Source organism: Crinia signifera, chromosome 9, assembly GCF_055691185.1.
Source record: "Crinia signifera chromosome 9, ASM5569118v1, whole genome shotgun sequence".
NCBI classification, from domain to species: domain Eukaryota; kingdom Metazoa; phylum Chordata; class Amphibia; order Anura; family Myobatrachidae; genus Crinia; species Crinia signifera.
In genome coordinates, this window is record NC_139225.1 from 8,610,131 (window position 1) to 8,633,383 (window position 23,253).

General features: G+C 40.6%; 2 protein-coding genes across 5 annotated transcripts in view; one reads left to right on the forward strand and one right to left on the reverse strand.

Moving 5' to 3' along the window:
* LOC146037090 (uncharacterized) overlaps positions 1-11,576 on the forward strand; it is a 39,937-nt gene extending 28,361 nt beyond the window's left edge. For both annotated transcript variants that reach the window (XM_083161006.1, XM_083161005.1), the window contains one exon: positions 10,172-11,576. The gene's annotated coding sequence lies outside the window, so the exon portion shown is untranslated. The remainder of the gene's footprint in view (positions 1-10,171) is intronic.
* A 3,323-nt stretch (positions 11,577-14,899) lies between these two features.
* LHX2 (LIM homeobox 2) overlaps positions 14,900-23,253 on the reverse strand; it is a 50,278-nt gene continuing 41,924 nt past the window's right edge. For all 3 annotated transcript variants that reach the window (XM_083161008.1, XM_083161009.1, XM_083161007.1), the window contains exons 4-5: positions 21,401-21,606; positions 14,900-17,344 (exon numbers count right to left, since the gene is read on the reverse strand). In XM_083161008.1, the coding sequence (XP_083017134.1) occupies positions 17,057-17,344; positions 21,401-21,606 (494 nt within the window). In that variant the 3' untranslated portion in view covers positions 14,900-17,056. The remainder of the gene's footprint in view (positions 17,345-21,400; positions 21,607-23,253) is intronic.

A 23,253-nucleotide genomic window follows, 5' to 3' on the forward strand; every position in this document is an offset into this window, starting at 1 on the left:
CTGCAAGAAAGAGATTTAGCAGGATCCTGCTCTACCAATGTAATGTGCTTGGCTCTTGCCTGGGGCAATCATCGTACTCCTAACTGTGACACAGGCACACAAAAAAAGAGAATAAGGTAATAAGGGATAAAGTGTTTGCTTTACACAGTTCCTTGTTAGAAAAAAAAAAAACACTCACAAGAATAGCTCAAACCAAAGAGAAAAATGTATTTTTAGGAACCCGGTTCCTCTTAAATGCGAGGCTGACAGGATTGATTGGTGACTTGAATACTAAGCTGCATCTATCTCCTATTCGTGTAACTCAAAATAACATATCTACTTGTTTTGTTTCTACTGCTAATTCTCCCAGGGACTGTTTATCGTCTGTTGGGGAATGGTAGCGACGAGCGACTGTTTGGTATCTTGGGGCTACAGCAAAGACACACGAATAACAACCAGGAATATTTGGGAACTAGTCTGAAAAATAAAAATTGAGCTTCCCCCTGTATCAGTGTCACCTGCTTTAATTTTTTTTTTTCACATACTTGAAATAGATACAATGCAGCCAGCATCTGTGGGTAATTACCCAGCCGATCAGGTTAGCACAAATTGGAAATGCCCAATCTCTGCGCAGCTAAAGCACTTCTGTAACCAGCTGCTAGTGTGAGGCTGCCCTTACAGCAAGGTTCTTTCAACAACGAATAGCCCCTAACCAGAGGCGTAATTATAAATTTTGCTCCCCCAATAGTTCTGGCGCACCCCCCTCCCTCCCCATAAAGTCCCTTACACAAACGCCACAAACGTAATACCACTTACACTATACGCCACACATCATGATGCCACTTACACATTACACCACACCACTTACACATTACTCCACACACGTAATACCACTTACACTATAAGCCACACATGTAATACTACTTACACTATATGCCACACACGTAATACCACTTACACTATACGCCACACATGTAATACTACTTACACTATATGCCACACACATAATACCACTTACACTATACTCCACACACATAATACCACTAACACAATACGCCAACCAGATTGGAGAGGAGCCAGACGGCCTCGCTCGTTCCCAACTGGCTCCTCTCCAATCTGTCCTCAACTCTGCAGCAAGACTTATCTTCCTCTCCCGCCGCTCTAACTCTGCCACTCCCCTTCAACAAAATCTGCGCTGGCTCCCATTCCCCTACAGAATCCTCTTCAAACACCTCACACTCACATACAGGGCCATCTCTAATTCCATTGCTCCATATATCTCTAACCTCATCTCCATTCATAAACCCTCCCGCCCTCTATGGTCGGCTGACGACTGTCGTCTCTCCTCCACCCTGATCACTGCTTCCCATGCTAGAGTACAGGACTTTGCCCGTGCTGCACCCCTTCAGTGGAACGCACTCCCTCGCTCCATTAGACTCTCCCCGACCTTGCAAAGCTTCAAACGGGGACTGAAAACTCACCTATTCATCAAAGCGTACCCTTCCGCTGCATAAACTAGTCCTGAGGCTGGTTCTCTGACCCCTTGCCTGTTTACATCCTGCTATCTAGCCACCACCCACTCGCTTGCACCTCTTGTAATCTGTCTGTCTCCCCTTCCTACTAGATTGTAAGCTCCTCCGAGCAGGGCTCTCTTCCCTCCTGTTGTCAAAGCCCACTTCTCTTCACATGTCACTCACAGCTCTCCTATACTCAACACTCAGTGACCATCTTCGTCCGCAGACTCATCTCCATCATTGGCCACAAGCCTCTAGTTGTATGTTGATTGAGTCCTCACTACTTACATTTAAGCTGTAATGTGTATTGATCTGTGGCGCTCTTTATTTGTACTGTATTTTTGTTATTTATTCAATGTTATGCCAAGTTTTGTCTCCCTGTACTATTCCTTTGTAACAGTTGTGGCGCCTTATAAATAAAATAATATTAATAATAATAACCTCCATAATGCCACTTACACATTACACCACACCGAAATGCCACTTACACATTATGCCAGACAGTGGGGAGAAGATACCAAAGATATACAGACTGTACAGTGTATATGGTAAAGTAAACAGAGGAACAGATGGCAAAGGGAACAAAGGCATAGAATCGTCAGGAACAGGGGCACACATGGGGTGAGCAGGAGCAGAGGTACACATGAGGTGGACAGAGGCACACATAGGGTGGACAGGGGCATACATGGGGTGGGCAGAAGCACACATAAGGTAAATAGGAGCAGCGACACACATGGGGTTGCCAGGAGCGGGGGCAACGTTCGGGAACCTTGTTCAGAGTCCAGGGACTCCAGACTCACTCTAGCACAGGAAATGAATTAACAAACGTTAATTACTGAGCGCTAAATCACATGTTGCCCTCTTAGAGCGGCTGCTTGATGGGGAGTGGTCAAAACCCCTACTGAATAGCAAAAAAGAAAACGGGGGGGAAGCAGCCCTCACAATAATACACAATGGCAAGCGAATCAATTGATAGAACAGTTTTAATAAACAATGTATTTAAAACATTAAAAACAATTAGGGCTCAGGATCACGTGCTGAATCTGTAAAGCCCAAAATATCAAATATAGCCTGCACTGTACCAATCAATGAAAGTCCCAGTGTTGTCCAATCAACTCGGCAGTAGAAGTCCTGGATATCGCTAGAGGGATCGGTCCAAAGATGGAGGTTGGACCAATCTAAACCTCCCCAGATATACGACAACGCGGTCACGTGAGTGTCTACATCTACACTATAAGCCCACTGTCTCCATAAATACGTACATTTTAATATTTGCGTACCTTTATTAGAAAACTAGAAAACATATTATTAAAAAAAATGTGTAGCTACTGTAGCCAGGCAGCAGGTCACAATAATGTTCTAATGATGGTGTTATTTTTATGTGGAGGCCTGGAGATGGAGCTCCATCTGTCCCATCATATGCAAAAGCTGGGGGGTTTCTGGTTGTTGCCCAGAAACCCCCCTCCTCTTGGCAAGTGCCTTAACTTATGACAATAGCACTGGTATATAATATGATCAGTAGAGCTACCACCACATCATGCAGTGTAAGGGACAGAGCGGAGCTGCTGCACATGCCCAGTGTACCAGCTTCTTCTACCACATTTACTGTATGTGCGGATCTGAGCCCTCAAACATCGCAATGGACCAGAGAGCAGCTGCCAGGAGGAAGAGACAGGAGCCTTACCATGAATTGGGAGATTGTGAGCTTAGAAAGTGCAGTACTGGTTTTCCTGACCACTTATCTTATTTAAATGTATGAAACTATACTACAGACCATCTGTACTGTTAAATATTATTGCTCTATTTCATACAGTATCCAGTGTATAAAAAACACAATTTTCAGGGCTGTTACCATTCCCCCAGAATCCCGTAATTACTCCAATGTGCTGCAGAGTGGAAGATTTTTGGGTACATTTGGAAACCCCCCTCTAAATATCCTGCATTTGCCACTGCCCATTGTTACCCTGGCCCTACTAAAAGTGTTTTTGTTATTCAGAATTTGGGCCTGGTTTAACTTGGATTTTAAAAGCAAAATCTTTCACAAATGCAAAGCCACATGGGTCAGATGTAATGTGCAGAGAGAATTAGATTTGGGTGAGTTATTTTGTTTCTGTGCAGGGTAAATACTGGCTGCTTTATTCTTACACTGTAATTTGGATTTCAGTCTGAACACACCTCACCCAAATCCAACTCTCTGCACATGTTACATCTGTCCCACCTGCAGTGCAGCATTGTTTTGCCCATTATAGAAAATGTTGCTTTTGCAATCCATGCTGAGTCCCTGTGCTACTGGGAATTGTTCAGCCATTCTTTCCATTCCTCATGTACAGTTTATACGAAATGTATGTTATAGTAGATCTTACATTTATGTTTTATTTTAAGAAACTGTTTTGCATTTATATTCTTGTTTAATTTTTTATCACAAAACTATATAGAAAGAAAAGGGTGGCCGCACACAAATCAATGTGAAAATGTGACTTTTAATCAACGAATTAAAAGTCACATTTTAACATTGATTTGTTTGAGCTCACCCTACACAACCCCTTTTCTTTCTATATATTTTGTTGTATATTTTGGTTGTCCTAGGCAGAGCCAGATTAAGGTCTAAATGGGCCTGGAGCTGAAAATGATCAAGGGCCTATTGTGCGCAATAATAGGGGTTGTGGCCAGCACCTAATAATGTGGGGGCGTGACCAGTGTTCTGTTTGGGTGGTCTGCTCATGGGTGTGTCTCTATTTGTGTAAATACTTTCAACTAATTATATATGCCTGGAAAAGGCAGGGGGCTGGCATAGGAACAATGCAGGGAGATATATTGGTGGGTGCCCTCCAAAGGTGCACCCGCAGGATGCCGATGTCCTAAGATACTTGCGGGGTGAGGCGGCACTCCAGTCATAAAACAAAGACTGAAAGCCAAAACTTGGTAGACAATATGTCAGCACCTTTTATGTGGTAACCTAAGTTTACCACACCATGTACCCCTTATACAAATCATGCAACACAATAGTAACCCCTTATACTGTACTTGCTTCTTACACATTATGCCACATGGAATGAGACAAAATTCACACCGATTGAGCAAAAATTCAAACTATGGCACACAGATTGAGTCAAAATTCACGTTAGGCCACACAGATTAAGGCAAAATTCACATTTTGCCACATGGATTGAGCCAAAATACACACTATACCAGGCATGTCCAAATAGTGGCCCTCCAGCTGTTGTGAAACTACACGTCCCAGCAAACCTTGACATAGTTTTAGCATTCCCTAATTGCAAAACTGTGGCAATGCATGATGGGACTTGTAGTTTCACAGCTGGAGGGCCATAGTTTGGACATGCCTGCACTATACCAAACAGATTGAGCAATAATGCACAATATGCTTCATAAACAGGGGCATTGCGCGCCAAAGGCGCACATTAAAAATGTACACCATAATGCCCATTACATGTTAAGCCTCACACCATAATCTCCATTACGTATTATGCCAAACACCATAATGCCTATTTAAAATTATGCTACATAAGTATTGCTTACCTACATGTTCATTGCCAGGGGTTCCATGTTCATTGCCAGGGGTTCCATGCTCATTGCCAGGGGTTCCATGCTCATTGCCAAGGGGGAATACATGCTCGCGGTAACTGGGGGACAGTCGCCGCCGGGCAGAAATGACAGCCATTAACAGCCGGGCAGAGAGCAGGGGGCTGCCCGGCTGTATTCAGAGCACTGCATGTCCCGGCTATTTGAAATAATACCCCTTTCATATCAGAAAATGCAGCGAATATGGTCCCAGGACCATGCAGGGACATTCTCGGACTGGCCCCTTTTACACCAGCCTAGTCCCTGCATTTTCTGGTGTGAGGGGCAGAGAAAACCACCCACACCCCCTTTAAACAACCAGCTATATCTTTGGAACCAACTGACCCATTTACATGTAGCCTTCGAATGATTTTGGTCCCGTGAAACTGGGCCGTTTGGTTCTAGAGAAATCTGTCCTAAAACAACATGAACAGCCCTGAAATTACATTTCAGAAATGAAAAAAAAATTGTTTTACCTGCAATATCTCTAGAACCAATGAACCCATATGGACCAGGTATCAGATTGAAGGCCCAGCGATTTGTGTTCGACTGAGATCAACCTCGAGTTTCTGTGATGCTGTAGGGGGAACTGGCAGCCGTTGGAACTGGGTGGAGGTCGGAATTAGCGGGTCCCATGTTATCCTATGGGGAAAACGTTCCAGGTTTGCCTGGCGGTATCTCCGGTTCCTGGGGGGCTAGCGACGCGGGGCTGGTCTCGTTGGAAAGCCCATTGTTAATCCGGCTCTGGTCCTAGGTCTGCACCCCCTTTTTGAACAGGATTCAATAAAAAAAAAAAACAAGGGAGAACAAGTCAATGGCAATATATTCTATGAAGAATCACAACACAGTGATTTTGTAATTAAGTCAAATTTAACAACATTCTGTATTTGTGGCGGAATGCACCCCTGGGACTGGAGATGCTGCGGAAGAGGATCCTGAAAATCACCGCGGACACCAGGGGACACTGTGGAGGTCAGGGGACCATCGGGGCACCACCAGGGGACCAGGTAAGTATGGGGGAAAAAATTCCAAGAACCGAAGAAATCCCTTATCTAAAATGCTCCTGGTCCTGAGCATTTCGGATAAGGGATACTCAACCTGTAATGTGTTAATAATAATAATGTATATGTCCTTTAATTTTAACAACTGAATTAGGAGTCCCATTTTCTTCCCATTTTTTGGTAATCCATAACTAATGTTATTTCTATGCACCAAAGATTCATACAAAAATACTTAGAACATATGTAATGGATTAATAGGTAACTGCCGATGCCAATATATTGTGTTATTCTTTATTTTATGCAAGATATTTGGAACATTAGGGTACATTTTGTAAAGTGCGAATTGCATTTTGGGTTTCAAAAAAATAATAAATCTTCTTAAGGAATTGAACACAATCACAATTTTAATTTATAAATGATACTTTATTTTTATAACCGCTGTTACTGTATATAACTTTTATTGATAGGGGCCACCACAAGTTTGTTTTCTAGGGCCCCCACATAATTTAAATTTGGCCCTTCTCACAACATAAACCCCACACCCACATCTGCACTTTTCAACATTTCTCATGATAGTTGCAGTGCTGTTATGATGGTTCCTTCACAGACTATGGAGACATAAAGACATCTCAGTGGACAAACACACTAGTGAATACTTCAGCAAGTTGTCATTATGGCCCTTATTCAAATCTGATCACAGTACAAATTTGTTCTCAAAATGGGCAAAACCATGTGCATTGCAGGTTGGGCAGTTTTATCATGTGCAGAGAGAGTTAAATTTGGATGGGGTGTGTTGAAACTTAAATCTAAATTGCAGTGTAAAAATATTGCAGCCAGTATTTACCCTGCACAGAAACATAATAACTCACGCAAATCTAACTCTCTGTACACATGTTACATCTGCCCCACCTGCAGTGCACATGGTTTTGCCCATTTTGAGAACAAATTTGTACTGTGATCAGATCTGAATAAGGGCATATGAGAGAAGATATTTTACTTCAGATGGAAAGTCTTTTATCTGACTATTTAAACAATTCAAAAATTTTACAGGCCAGTTTCTTAAAGTAGATATTCGTATTCCCTTTTAGCTAACAGTAAACCAATTTACTTTTGGTTCACCTAGCCAGATGAACATATGTTCTAGGGATGTGCACCGGCCATTTTTTGAGTTTTGGGTCTGGATCTTCTTCGGGTTTTGGGTATGGATATGTTTTGCCAAAACCACCCTTCCGGGTTTTGGGTGTGGATTTGTTTGGAAAAAAAAAACATAGCAACCGCTATAATTGCAGAATTTGGGGTTGTTTTTGCTTCTACGCTATTAATAACCTCAATAACATTCATTTCCAGTCTCTTCTGAACACCTCACAATATTGTTTTTAGGCCAAAAGGTTGCACCGAGGTAGCTGGATGACTATGTTTAGCGACACAAGTGAGCAGCACAAACACAATTGTTGCCGGGATTTGGATAAAAATATTTCCAGACCGAAGAAGTAGATTTATTGGTCTTCTGCCCAGGCTTGACTATGGGCTTTTTCATCCCATAAACAACAACTGTCTCCTCCACATCCCCACCACCACCCCCGCTGCCTGATTTAAACAAACCACATCACCATCAGAATCCTCGTCAACTTCCTCCTCATCACCAGCTACATTAATATCCTCCTCCTGGTGTACTTCAACAGTGACACCTTCAATATCAGGATCTGTGGGTGATCCTTCCAGCATATGCAGAGGGTGTACTGCAAATGGTGGAAGGAGCCACCTCTTCCCGCACAATGATGGGATGGTCAGGCATCGCAAACCACCAACACCCTTGGACTCTCCTTGGTGTTTTGTGATACCATGACTTTAGAAGGCATAGTTGTTTGCTGTTTTTGATGACGGCATAACTCTCTTAAATTTTCTAGTGGTGGGAGGAGGAGAGCCTATATAGTCATGAGAAGCTGAACCACTAGTTATGAACATAGAAGGGGCCTTAGCTGTTCCTTGCCACTCTGTGTCGTAAATTACATATTGGCAAGCTTATGTTTCTCCTCAAACGATTTACATTTATTGTTGTTTTTTTCTTAGTGTTACTTAACTTTGTCACTTTGGATATTACATGCCCTCTATGATGACATTGGGCATTGTCCTTGGCAGAAGACGTTGCTGGAATTTCTTGTTCTATATCCTGACTAATGGCAGCAGCTTTAGCACTAGGAGGAAGTGGTTCTTGTTCTTTCACTATTTTATCCTCCAAAAAAAAGTTTCCATTATCTTTCTGTAGTTATAATAATATGCGGCACAGGAGAGTGTACCCCTAAACCACACACACGGCAAAGCCTGAAAAAATTATATGGATTAAATAACTGACAGTACCACTGGACTGTTACTGGACTTATAAAGCTTTTGGCTGTACCACTGGACTTAACGATAATACCACTGGACTTAGCAGTACCACTGGACTTAGCGGCAGTACCACTGGACTTAATGGCAGTTCCACTGGACTAAATGGCAGTACCACTGGACTGTTACTGGACTTATAAAGCTTTCAGATGTACCACTGGACTTAACCACAATACCACAGGACTTAGCGGTACCACTGGACTTAGCGGCAGTACCACTGGACTTAACGGCGGAACTGGACTTAATGGCAGTACCATTGGACTTAACGACAGTACTGGACTTAACGGCAGTACGACTGGACTTAATGGTAGCATTAGACAGCACAACAGCACTGCATTGGACTTATACAACAGCACAGGATACCAGCACTAGACAGCACAGGACACCAGCACTGTCAGCACACAGCAAAGTACCACAGCACTGGACAGCACAAGACACCACAGGACACCACCACTGTGACTAGGTCGCCACCCCATGCCAACTTCCCAGAGAGACAGAGAGACACAACCTCCCTCAATCCTCTCCAATACCAGAGTGAGGATGGGCAGCACGTTGTGGGGAATAATATGGATCCGGATCTCGCAGGAATATGATGCCAGGATGATGACGTTTTGCCTCCTTCTGAAATCCGAGCCTGGCGGAAAATCCCGAACAGTGCTCGGATCGCAGCTCGGATCCAGATGTTCGGAAGCGTCCAGATTTCTGCAATCCGGACGCACTCATCACTAAAATGTTCCCATATCAAAATGAGTAATGAGTAGCCATGGGCCTAATCCAGCCTTGATCCCTAATCAGAGAATATGCAAATCAAGCGATTATTGTACAACTCCACATGTGAAGGACTAAATAGCAAAAACATATCCCTGTGCATACAGTAGATGTCACACAGTAGTCGCAGTTTGATTGACAGGAAGCTGGCGTTTAGGTGTGGAAACATGGTGTTTCCTGGGTGTGTATGTGAAAATTCCGACGTTCCCAGGTGTTTTTCATGGTCTCTGAAGTCAGCGATGACCTCTTCCAGCCAGATTCTTGGGAAGATTAGTGGAAGCCATAGAATGGCGCAGATGGGAAAATATAAGCTAGTGTTTATGGGTGGAAATCTGGTGTTTTCTGTGTGTTTTTGAAAAAATGCAGGTGTGCCCAGGCTTTTTTTGGATGGATCTCTGATATCAGCAATGATTCTGTTTGATGTTTTGTCTTTTGCGAATGGATTGCAATGGGGTGCCGTCCCTTTCAGAGTGTCCCTAACTTTATTCCACAAAGCAGAGTACTATTGGCATTACCAGTTATTTTAATTATTAATTACATTTTGAATAATTTGTAATTGGACGTATGTTCATGTTTTAAGCAAAAAATTCCGACTGATTAACTGTGAATGTGTAATAAAAAGAATGGAGTTTTTTGAGTGTCACTTGTGGCACTTGTGGCATTTTACAAGTGCCAGGAGTTCTTCAAGTGCAACTGAAAAACAATAAGGTCATGCACAGGTAAGTGTGGCACACTCCTCAGAGATGCGGCCTACTCATGTGGGTGCTCAAGTTTTTCAAAAACGACCAAAGGCCAATTAATGAATTTATTCCTAATTAATCCTTAGGTCATGTAAAAACTCTCAATACATTTATTAAGGGTGAGAAGAGAATGCACATTTACAATACCTAAATGAAGAATTGTTCAGCACTCTGGCTTAATCGTTATTCTTTTCTTTTCTTCTAGAATCTTGGAGCGTGAACCCAGGTAAAACATTATGGAAGTTGCTAAATGTAGCATGACTCGACCTCTGATCAGGAACGAGAATCAAGTCTTGCAGGTCCCTTGACACTCAATACAATTATATTACACATGATAAGGTTTTACCTTCCTAACCGGTATACAATATATATGTCTCCTACTGTTCTTTTTACGCAACCATTAACCATTATTTGATAATCCTGATTGTACCATCAAGTTTTCAGAAATTCCAGTGGAACAGAGGATTATTATAATAGATCACATGTGGTCCAGTGTCAAACTTGAAGAATAACATTTTAAGGGGTATGTAACAAAGCATGGAGAGAGATGAGGAGAGATAAAGCACTCTAACTATTCAACTTCTGACATTTTTCAAAAACAGCCTGTAAAAGGACAGTTACTAGCTGATTTATCTCTCTCTATGCTCTGATACAACACCACCACCACCACCACCACCACCACCCCACCCCCGCCCCAAGTACTGTCAAGTCAACCATTTCATTCCCATTTTCCATTGATGGTCTTAGACATGGGTTAAAGTGTGGGGGGTGAGCTGGGGTGGAACCTATACCATTGCCTTGCACACTAATTCTAACAGTAAAGCCGTATAGTTTGCAGGGGGATGCAAAAAACCCTACCACTGGCCCCGGCTCTGCCCAATAAGGGGAGGAAAGGAAGGGGGGATTAGGGGGCAGAGAGAACAAGTTTGACCAACTCTCCAGAACCACTTTAAACCTTGGTCCTATGTCTCTAAGGTTTTATAGGCAGTATATCATTCATAGGGATTTAGTTCTGATTTTACAATTGTTTTCAAAGGTCCTTGAGTGTGGTTGACTGCAGATCATAGGAAATGTAAATGTATAATAATATAATATAGTTTTTATGTCCTATAGGTTTTTTGCCTTACAGTATGTGTTGTTTTACTTTGTGTCTTTTACTTGTGACTTTTAGCAATATATCGTGTAACCTTTTTTTTCTGTAACATGAGCTTGAAGTGTCCAATTTAAATTAAATATTCTTAATTTTAGTCCCGGTGTCTGTTGTTATTCACCCAAGTCTCTGAAAGAGCCCTATCATAATATTAATAATTTTGTGTGCAGGCAGAAGCCATTAGACTGCCTTGGAGTAGATCCTAAAACTCATTACTAGTGGTTGGTGGCGGCGATTGTGTTGAGATACACTCTCGCTCTGGTATCCAGTAACGTTGTAACGTGGCAGGGATTGGCATAGTGGCATATCTGGGGAATCGCCGTGCCGAGGATCGTGACACTCACTTCTACCCCTTCTGTGTCACTCCTGTCTGTCTGACCCTCCCCTTTAGAATGTCACGAGCAGGGCCCTCTCTCCTCATGTGCTTTTCTTAGAAAATATGACAATGTATACATATAGATCTCTGCCACCCTGATAATTGCTTCCGTGTCCTGTCCCAATTCAAATATCCTTATTCACCATGTACTTGTCCTAAATTGTCTTGTTCTGTAATTTATGCTGGTTTCACATTGCCTAAACTTTTGAGACCCGGTATTTAAAACAGTATATTACCGTTTTAAACCCCTTTCACACCGCACATAAATACCGGGTCTCAAGCAGGTTTGCAGTGCTAATGCAGGACAGACAGTTGCTATAAGACAGCATAGTGCATATGTAATGAGCCGCTCATTACATATGCACATATGTAATGAGAGCAGTGCATATGAATGAGCTGCTCATTACATATGCACATATGTAATGAGAGCAGTGCATATGAATGAGCGGCTCATTACATATGCACATGCGTAATAATCGGCTCATTACATATGCACTGCACTCATTACATATGCACATATGTAATGAGTGGTTCATTACATATGCACTGCGCTCTCATAGCTACTGCCTGAGTCCTATATACCGGTTCAGAGCCATTCACACTGCATAAAAAACGGCTCTGAACCGTGTAGGACTCTGCTTTTTACCCGTTTGCAAATATCGGTTATTTGTAACCGGTAACTGCAGACTGGCGCTTTCACACTGCAGCTCTAACCGTTTTAAAAGGCTAAAAAATCGGCAATATACCGGTTAAGAGCTGCAGTGTGAAAGGGGTATTATTTGTTTTATTTGCTCATTTATGTATTGTTAGGTGCTGCGGAACCCTTGTGGTGCCATATAAATAGATGATAATAATAATACTAATTGGTTCTATATAATTCAAACTTTATTTCCAACTTTTTGTATTCCTATGTTCTGTGTCTTTTCTATTCCTATGTTCTGTGTATGTTCTCTTTGTGTTTTTTACAACCCTTACCCGTCCTATTGGCGGACATCTGTTTACAGTACAGAGAGGGCGTGGGCACAGCCCAGCATCTGTAGGAGTGAAAGTGCACCCTTAATAGAAACTGGTTCAGGCCGTGCCCATTTCCTCACAAGGTCACGCTCCTTTTCAGTTTCACATTTTGGGAGGTATGCTCTAAGTCAGACTCTTGCTATTGTACTAGTGTCAATAAATATACCACCCTTAAGATAATACATTCTTTCATGAGTTTTCAGGCACTACCATCAACACCACCTGTGTGGTATTAATTCATTTCTATTGGAATTCCCACATGTGCATTCAGTCCTCTAAAGGCCCATACACACTAGAAGATTATCGGTACTTGTGTAGTTCCACGGTGCCACTATGGCGCCGTGCGTCTGAGTCCCCTTGCGGGGCTCGCTTTGCTCGCCCACACTGCGGGCTCGGTGGCTCGCTACACTCCCCACGCTATTTAAAATCAACTCCATGCCAACATGGATAGTGGAGGTATGAACTATCCATGTTGGCATGGAGTTAAGTTACTTTTTTTAACATAGTTTGTGGCGAGCGTAGAACCCGGAAGTAGCACGGCGCCATGGTGGCGCCGTGAAACTACACAAGTACCAGATTATCTTTCCAATCTGGCTGGTTAAAATGAAAATCTGGAACGTTTTGGGAGCAATTTATTATCATTATTATTATTATTATTATAATCATTGATCATTTGCTCCTAAACAAGGAAAACAGACACAAATTGGTCGTACAGACAAATTGATCAATTCAAGGCCCATACACACTAGAAGATATGAAAGACGAAAGATATTGGTGAACAATTTCCCTTGGGCTGATCATGAAAGATATTGTGCATCCACACTGAGCGATGGGTGCAAATGGCATGAGCAATATTGGCAGATTGACCTGCATGTCCGGAAGATGTCAATATCGTTAAAAATGAGTGGGGGGGGGGGCGCACTGTTAAAGATATTAAGATATTAGGCATACACACTAGAAGATAGTGCCATCAATATCATTCAGAAGCCCTTTTCTGAACGAGATTGATATCATCAATCTAGTGCAGTGGTTCCCAACCTTTTTTCTCTACTGTACCCCTTGATTAGGCTTTTTATTGAATAGTACCCCCCTCTCAATTTGAAAAATAGACAGTACTTATGAGTGGAGTGGAAGTAAGTGGTATGCGTATGTGGACAGGAATCGTGCCCTTCCGTGTCTGGCTGCTGGTTGTGTATTGTCTCCAGGGTTCCCATTTACACCTGTAGGATTAATGCCGCTGCTTCTTCCACCTGTGTCAACGCAGGGCAGATGATCGCTGATGTCTGAAGGCAGCATGGGAAGCTCCCCATGGATTGCTGGTCAGGCAAAAGCACCAGAAGACACTGATGATGCTGATGAGGCTGAAGACAGAACCGTAAGTGACAAAACATGGTTCTTCTCCATGGCAATGGGTCGTCTTCTGCCATCGAAATACTTTTTTTCATCTTCCGCCATTACCAATATTATTTTCAAGTACCCCCAACTGGTCTGCAGAGTACCCCCAGGGGTACTAGTACCCCAGGTTGGGAACCACTGATCTAGTGTGTATGGGCCTTTATGCAGGTGACTGTTTTTGTCCATTTTCCAGCATTTGGAAGCAAATGGTTGATGGTAAAAAATTCCCATAAATTTCCAGATTTTCATTCCAACCAGACAGATTGGAAAGATGATCTTCCACTGTGTATGGGCCTTTAGGGGCAGATTTACCAAGCAGTGGTTCTCCAACCAATTAGCACCTGCCATGTGATTGAAAGATTACAGTTAGAAGCTGATTGGTTTGATAACCATCTAAGACTAGTAACAACTGATAACTAGACTGTACGTGTTACTATTTAGAAGTTACGGCAACACCCGGTAGTGCCTCATGCATCAGTGACATTAGTTCTAGTGAATTTTATAGTCTGCATTATAATGAATTTTCATTGAGCCCACAAAATGTCTGCTCTTGTGAGTAGAAGGAAGTCCCACTGTAAGGCTTTTATGTAGATTTGTTCGGGGAATTATTTAAGAACTTATTCATTTCTGTCATTCTACTGATGAATGTTATAAAATGCTGAGAGGATCATATTCGTATTCTTCAAACTGACAGCTATTCCAGAATCAGATACAAATTTATACATTTCGTATGTTTTTAGCCTTGTGAGGTTCATCCCATTGGGTACTCTGTGAATCCATTTACTAAAATAAACTGCACCATAAAAATAGAATGTGTAAAAAATGCAGTCAAATAAAAAAAAAATGTTTTCTGGTATATTTTAAAAAAAATTACACATTTTGTGAAGTAATTCCACTGGATACATCAATATTGCCATTGTGTGGACACCATGATAATGAAACATGTGAGGCAATGTAAAATAATAATAATAACGATTCAAATTCTATACAACCATTACTTATGTCACGGCCAAAATTTATTCTTCATATCAAGAACACTAACGTTTCTGTATTAAACAAGAACAAAAAAGGCATACGTTCATTCTATCTTAAAAATTAAGCATTGCTGAGGTAAAATTATCCATCCAAAAGATTCATCAACATCTGAGAATTGTTCTGACCTTATCCAACATAACAAATAGAGGGAAAATATCACAATATGCTAAAGCAGTCTTGGCTCATCTTTTCGGTCAACAGCCCCTTTACTCAACCTCTGGTTAATCAAGTGGTAATTAAGTATGACGATAGATCGACAAGAACCAGAGAGTCAGGGTACCACTGTGCTAAGAAATGGAATGGGCCCAAAACAAAATAAACGAAGCAGCTTTTGTTTATTAGAATCAATTTTTCCTGCTTTATACCTTTTTTTTTTTTTTGAGACCAAACAAAACTTTACAAAAAAAATTACACACAGGCCATTAATTTATACAAGGTTGGTGTGAATTGGCTTTACCAATTATATTAATAAACACTAACTAAGTACGCATTTAGTCTTAAAGGGCATAATTTCTAAATACTTCTGGTGGCTCATTAAGAGGCAGGGTTGGCATATAAAATATTACATAGTGTTTTTTTGTGGTGGGTGTGGCACTGAGAGGATATGATATAAAATGGTGGATTCTTTTGCTATTTCCTAATTTTCATACTTCATGTGCATTTCAGACAATTATTATGAGTATGATGAAGGCTGAACAAAATGGGTTTGTTGATTTCACAGGTTCCAGGGCTGGATCTACAACCAGAAGTCCTAAAATTTGTTTCTGAAATGACCAAGTGCAGTTGGTGCACAAAACATTTTGTAGAAGAGCTTGGATTTACTGACCACATTTCAATTTGTTTTAGCCCGTAATATTATTGACTGTGATCATTTCTAAATGAATTATAGATTAAAGACTCTGAAGAGAGAACCCCAAAAAAAATTGTTTCCTAATCAAGACCTCATGGAGGGATGAATTGGAAAACTTTTATACGGTAATTCATTTATCTAGAGTTACTTGGTATAAATTATGAGGTACAGTAGAGTTGAGCATTTTGTTGAATCTTGTTCTGGTCTGTTTTATTTTGGGTGTGCGATTAACCTTGCCATCATTTTCCCCCTCTTGGGAATATATTCACCAAACTAAACGCTACATGTGATTTTCAGCCAAACATTTGAAATATTTGCAAAAGTAATACTGTATTACTTTCTACTGTGGTTAGCATCTAAAATGTAAAATTAATTACTTCCTTTATGCTAATTTGAAACCAGTTTTTACAGTGAACAATTTTGTCTATTAAATTTAAAACAAAGCCAAAGTACTCCCAATTGGTGGGAGGTCTTTCTTTGGGTCATCAGTAATTAAATCTACTGATTTGTTTAGATGATCTTTCAACCATAATAATTAACACTTCTTTCAAAGTAGCCATTAGTTTTCTTTCATAAACTATGCATGGTATAAAAACACATTAACTGGACCAGAAGCAGACAAGGTCAGACCATTGATCAGGACATCATAAAAAAACCTTCTAATAGGTTATTTAAGAAGGATACACATCACACTACACAATTTGAAGAGCCCTATGAATAAACCACCTTTCCCATAATTAATTTGCATTCTATAAACCCATCTGGATGTTGATACCAGTGCAAACTTTGAAAGTCGTTGACAAAAATCAACAAATTATCTATAAATGCTCAAATTTTACATTGTTCGCTCAGAGCTTAGATCTGTCCAAAAGTGTCTAAAACAAATTAACTTTTTTAGGACTAGTTGAAAAGTAACAAACTTGTAACAATTTTGTTCTGGTCATAAATATACAGAGAGAAAATGTATGTTGATAAGACAGTATATAAGGCACGTAACAGTCTTTGAGAATACAGAAGATTCAGCCAACTTAAATTAATGGTTCTTTCCCTTGTTTAGTCCACAAAACTGTACAGTTACACAAATGTTGTGTTGCAGATACATCTTCCAAGCTATTCTTCAGTTTATTGAAACAGCGGTACAATGAACTCTTCTTCAAGACCATTCCCCCAAAAAATTGAATTTATTCATTGAACAAAGTCTTTATTAAAATACACTTGGAAATTGACTAAAAATAATTTCTTTTCTTTAAAGAAACTTTTCGAAGAGTCATCAGAAGAGATTTGTGAGTGTTGTTTGTGGAGGGCTTCGAGACTCATGTACGTCCATGCTGCCAGGCACTGAAGTCAGTACCGAGGTCACAGTTGGCATGGTAGGGTTAGTCAAGTCTGTTAATGTTGTTGGGGTAGTTGACGGACTCATAGAGGCATTGGAGATTTCAGAAGCAGGTCCTGATGGTGTTCCAGCCTGAAGTGTGGAATCTGATGTTTTATCCACCCCATTGTTCTCTTGTCGCAGAAGGTTCCGTCTGAATTTGGCTCGTGCATTCTGAAACCATACCTAGGACAAATAGAAAATTATTGTTAGGCACTGGCTGGCAAAGCAATGTTGAAATATGTCATTAAATATAAAATGACTGAAAAAATCTGGATATATGGATCAAAGGGTCAACTGGTATTGGAATTGTAAAGTTTGTGTTTGGCTGGGAAATGAAAAATATACATAGTTTCATTTATTTTTCTTGAAGGAAATAATTGTGTTATCGTAACTATGAGTCATCATACCAGTGTTAATTTGGTCCATTTATGTATTATAAGAAATTTAATCAAATACTACCAAATACTTGTAATGCAGTAATTGAAGTTCTGCCCTAACATATATCACTGATGTGTGCAATGCCTAACATAGTGGCACACTCGGAGGGGGGGGGGGGGGGGGCTATTTTCTGTGTACCCAGAACCCCTCCTGAAATATCAAAAGCATTGATAGTTGCTGCTCTTGTTTTTAATCATTTTGTATTTTCTATAGTCTTTTTTTTACACGTCATTTGTTAGAGTAAGTTTGAGTATATAATTATTTGTATGTTTTTGTTGGTATAGAGGAATGCACGGTTGCCACAGCAACCATATGCATAAGTCCGGGTAGCTGTTACTGATGATGTCACTGGTGACCCAAAGCCTTGTTTCCACCGCAAGGACACTGGTGAATCAGCTATAAATATATATATATATATATATCAAAACCATTGAGCCACTTGGGTCCAATTAAGGGCACTCATCAATTTTTTCAATTAAGATGAAAATCTTTTATTACATCACCATTTCCACAGATTTATCTCTTTACTCGCAGGTAAGTGTTTTGAGGTCGACGTTTCGGCCACATATGGCCTTTATCAAGACTTAGCAGCTGTTGACAACCATTCAGTTCCAGAGACCAGGGAGCCTTGTCTCTGGAACTGAATGGTTGTCAACAGCTGCTAAGTCTTGATAAAAGCCATACATGGCCGAAACGTCGACCTCAAAACACTTACCTGCGAGTAAGGAGATAAATCTGCAGAAATGGTGATGTAATAACAGTTTTTCATCTTTATTGAAAAATTTGGTGAGTGCCCTTATTTGGACCCAAGTGTCCCTATGGATTAATATATGTGGAACAGGATCTGTTACTCTAGAGGAAGCACCCCATTGTCGACATTTGATGGTTGTGAGTGCGGAAGTGGCGATATATATGTATGTATATATATTCAAAAACAGAGCTCTAGGTCAAGGGCACGTGATTACACTTAATTTGTAAAGATATGAAACTTTAAAGGAACCTTCATTTTTTTAAATGATAATTCAATTAGTTGTTATTTTCCACGTGACTCTTTTTGGTCTGTGGAACGGCAGCTCAATTCTCTATTATCCGACTTGGTGGATCAGATAGAAATTTTTTAGAAAGATTGGGGAGAGAAAACAGGCGTCTGATGGTGTATTAGCACAATTTACCACTTACAATATCGAGTAGTTTCTGTTTGAATTAAAAAGAGTAAACTCAGTTGTTTGACAATAAATGGCTTCACCCAACCACTAACCATGAGTAAAAGAAAAGTTTGTGCGTTATCAATCATATTCTCTGTCAAATGGCCAGAAAACCATAAATATTATGTATTCATGCATAAATAATGAGTACTGATGTGTCGCCTCCATTACTTATTTGTATTCCAAATTGTGTAGTGCACCTCCTACTGTAGATTATCAGGTAATGATCTACAGAGAACGTTATATCACGCAGAGGTTTGTAACCTGGTTCTCTCTTCTTTAGTGTTCAATGTACTATGATAAAAAAAAAATACAGCTGTACGGAGGAGCACAACTACAAGCATCCATTCAAAAAGCTGGTATTGGGACCATATGCAAAGTGGGAACTACCATAAGATAAATGCCATCCGGTAACATAAGCACATGTGCCTGGTATATGTCATGCAAACTTGCCCCAATTAAATTGCTATGAGGCATCATTAAATCTGTTTGATTTTTTCTAACGGAGCATAAACAGCTTCTTCTTTGTGTAGAAAGAACCAGTGTAGCTTAAATGCACCAAATAAGCACATTTTATGCATAAGAGGCAAAGAAATCATCAGCGTCAGCAAAGCATTGATAAACAGCCATTCACCAGTACTTGGAATCATGGAACATTTTTGTTCCAGAGGCGGCTCCAGAGGTGCGGCTGCAGCAAAGTTTAAAATTCAAATAGGGGATCCACACCAACTGCCAGTAAGTCAGTTTGGAATGACAGTTGGTGTGTCTCCCCTATTTGAATTTTGAGCCGTACTGCGCCCCTACCTCCGGAGCCGCCACTGATTGATTCCGTCTGCAAATAATAAGGTTATCTCAGATGGATATGCATTTTTGTCTGCATGAGTCCTGAATTGCACCTGTCATATATTCGACCATGCCTGTCCCATCTATACAAACAAAAGCCAGCCTAAGTTTTGGAATCAGGCAAATCTGCTTGGCCGCATGTGTGTGCAGACAATATATTGGGCAAGCGGAAGGGATTTCATGCTCAATACACTATGCAAACTGGCACAGTCCTCACTCTGCATCAAGCCTATTGAGTACATGCAAGTTTTGCACCAAAGTATGTAGATTACAAGCTCCTACAGTTCATGTGTATTCCGGTACAGCATTGCTTCTCTATTTCCCACAACTCTGTTTTGCTGTAATACATTTATGATAAATACACAGCCATGCTATAAACTGCTTACTGGAGCCATTACTGCCAGTGAAAGCATCTCACTGGGGTTGGATACTATTCCTCAGCACATAACTGAAAGCTGCATCTCCGATTACTGGAGCCAATGTTAGGTCATGTCACAGAGGCCAGGAAAAAATCTCATACAGACACAAGTCTCTAGCTGTGAATTCCTGCAGAGGTGGTGATGGAAATTCAGCTGTTCCACCCTTATATAATGATTTAAAAGTCTAGGTGGTTATTCCTCGTGTCTGACCACAAAACCAAGGATACAACCATAGAGAAGTTTCCATGTGCAATTAATTGTGTGTGAGTGTGTGTGTGCTTGTGTCCCTTTGCATATTTGTAGATAAAAAGATAGAAAGATGATAGATAGATAGATAGATAGATAGATAGATAGATAGATAGATAGATAGATAGATAGTATATGTATGTATATTGCACAGATGGATGCAATACCAAAATGACAATAAGACCAAGCGTCATTCCAGGACTTCATTGTCAATAGTCAAGGAGCACACCAGAGGTGGATTTTTCACAAAGCAACCTTGGCGTCTATCTAGGGCCCAGCAGATCCCAAGGGGTCCCACAATGATATCCTGGCCATTCAAAATGTTCCCAGAGGAGCACTGCGCATCTAACATGTGATGTCATGACATCACATGGACCTGCCTATACTCCCAAAGTCCCTTTGATGTACTTTGTTAGGATAAAAAATGTTTGGGCACACAAAATGGTTTCATCCCCATTATTTTACATAAAATGTGACACGGGTATTAAGTCTACTTCCAAAAGACCAAGAGCCTGAACAACAGAACAACTCTACACAGTACAGAACAACTCTAAAAATCAATATAAAATAATAATATTACTTTTAAGCTACAGAACAATACAGAGAGAGAAGTGGCCACACAAGAGTGTTCTACATCTTTACCTTCAGCCTAAAGAGCGGTGAGATGTAATACATTCCCAGTTTGCCCGAAATGCAGGATGACGGCCTGGTGTTTCTTTAAATCGGCAATCATTTGCAAAGAAAAACAATGCCTTGTAAAGCATTAATTTTTTTTTTTTTATTCCAGTTCAGTTGGCACCCCCCCAGCAAACTCGGAATATATTACATCCCGCCACTGGATGCTATTTAACAATGTTTAATACACTTACACATATAGTTTAGATGGAGGGTAAACTTTATTGTCATGCCTATTACAGTAATGTTTTAGAGCTGTTCTTCTTGGCTTCCCAAGTCAATGACTTTAATCCATAACAAGTAACCCCGATGATAGAAATCTATGCAGTGGGAGATTTTTTTGATTACTTTGTAGCCTAAATGGTTATATGCTGTTTATAAGACTAATTGCATCAGACTTTCTTATATCGTACCTGTAAAACTCTTTTGGTTAAACCTGTCTTCTGAGCTAGTTGCTTTAAGTCCTTGGCATCTGGATTGTGGTTAATAGCGAAGTAGGATTTCATTGTTCGTAGCTGATGGTGTTTGAAAGAGGTCCTCATACGTTTGGTTTTCTGGTTGGGGGTGTACTGTTGGTCTCTGTCCAGGTGGTCTCCATCGTTTTCATTGCAGCTTAGTGCTAGCATAGACAGGAGAAGATATGTCATTCATTACAGTAACAAATCTCTACATCGCATGCTAATAGTTCCACCTCTACAATAAATTGGCCTTCCAGATAAACCGTTGAGCCACTTCTAGAGTAGAGGTGACTGAGACAGGAGGAAAATGTATTTTGTTTGGCTAATTATATTCATACGCTTCAATTCACCCACCTGTGGCACATGTAGAGGGAGTATCATGTGACCAGCATTAATCAAACTAACTACTCCAGCACATATCTAGGGATTATCCCAAACCACAACATTCGCAAAGCCATCAGAAACGAGTCAACTTGAACTTTGCTTGTGAAAAACAAATTTGCAGAATAATATAACATTACTGCATTCATACCTACATAAAGAAACAAATTAAAACAAACATTTGGAGGAAAAGTTAAATCATTCAACCCCCTGAATTTCTTACTAATAATTTATTAATTGAAAGACTTATTTTTTAAGTTTAATCTTTTCATACGGCTGAAGAGAGATTTCTATGAATAAGCTATTCGCTTATTTACTGTTTTAGTCATGCATTTAGGAGGGTATACCAGATAATGCTTGCAGCCGGGGGAAGGGGGGGTGAAGAGGGGCAGTGGGCAGCCTTATAAGCATATGGAAACGCCCAGCTGAGCGTTCTCATGGTAATGAGGCCGTGACGCGGGTGGGGGCAGCTGACATCACCGGACGTCAGCTGCCCCCCCATTTCCTCCCAAGGATGGATGCAGACGTAAGGTTGCCTCAGAGCAAGCTTAAATATGCGTGGGCCTTCCACATCATTCAATGCTTGCCCACCATCAAATGATGTGGGGATTCCCCAAGCATGCGAATAGATGTTTTTGTTAAACATGCATTCGCAGCCTCTGCGTGGGAACACACGCTGCAAGGGGGTGCGGGTGGCCAGGCCTAATCCGGATGGGGTTTGCAGCCTCAACCAGAAAAACCCCCTTATTGTACAGAAACAAAATTAGGAATCATTATTGACAAATCAAAACTGTATGCATCCAAAATTATTGACTCATAAACGTTATTTCTTCTCCGTTATTCATTTAAGTTATTGATATGAAATCTTCTGGACCAGCCGAATCACTACTTTTTTAAATCTTTGTACTCCCTGGAAGTCCAATTGTGTTACAACACGTTTGTAATGAATACAATACCTAGATACATTTTTTTTTTAGGTGCCAGTAAATACAAGTTGAATCACCCATATCCATAAAATCAAAAATGTGGAAGTATTTTTGATATCGGATTTTTCTGTATTTTAGAATGTTTGCATGCTATACCAAGATATCTTTGGGATGGGAGCCGAACAATACAGAATGTACTCATATTTATGTTTCCTATACAGTACACCTTATACCCATTTATGCAATATGTTTCATCATTTTATGCATTATACAAAGTTTATGTAAATTGAACGATCAGAAAGAAAAAGGTGCCACTATCTCAGTCACACTCCCAAAAAAATGATATATCATATATTTCCGAATTTTGGATCTGGAAGACTAAGGCCTGTATTCAATGCGGTCGGGGAGGGAGTTAAACGGTGGGGACCGCCGAAAACAAGCGACCCTCATTGTTTAACCCACCACACCGGCTGCTCACCCTATTTAATGTTCCAGGGGAAC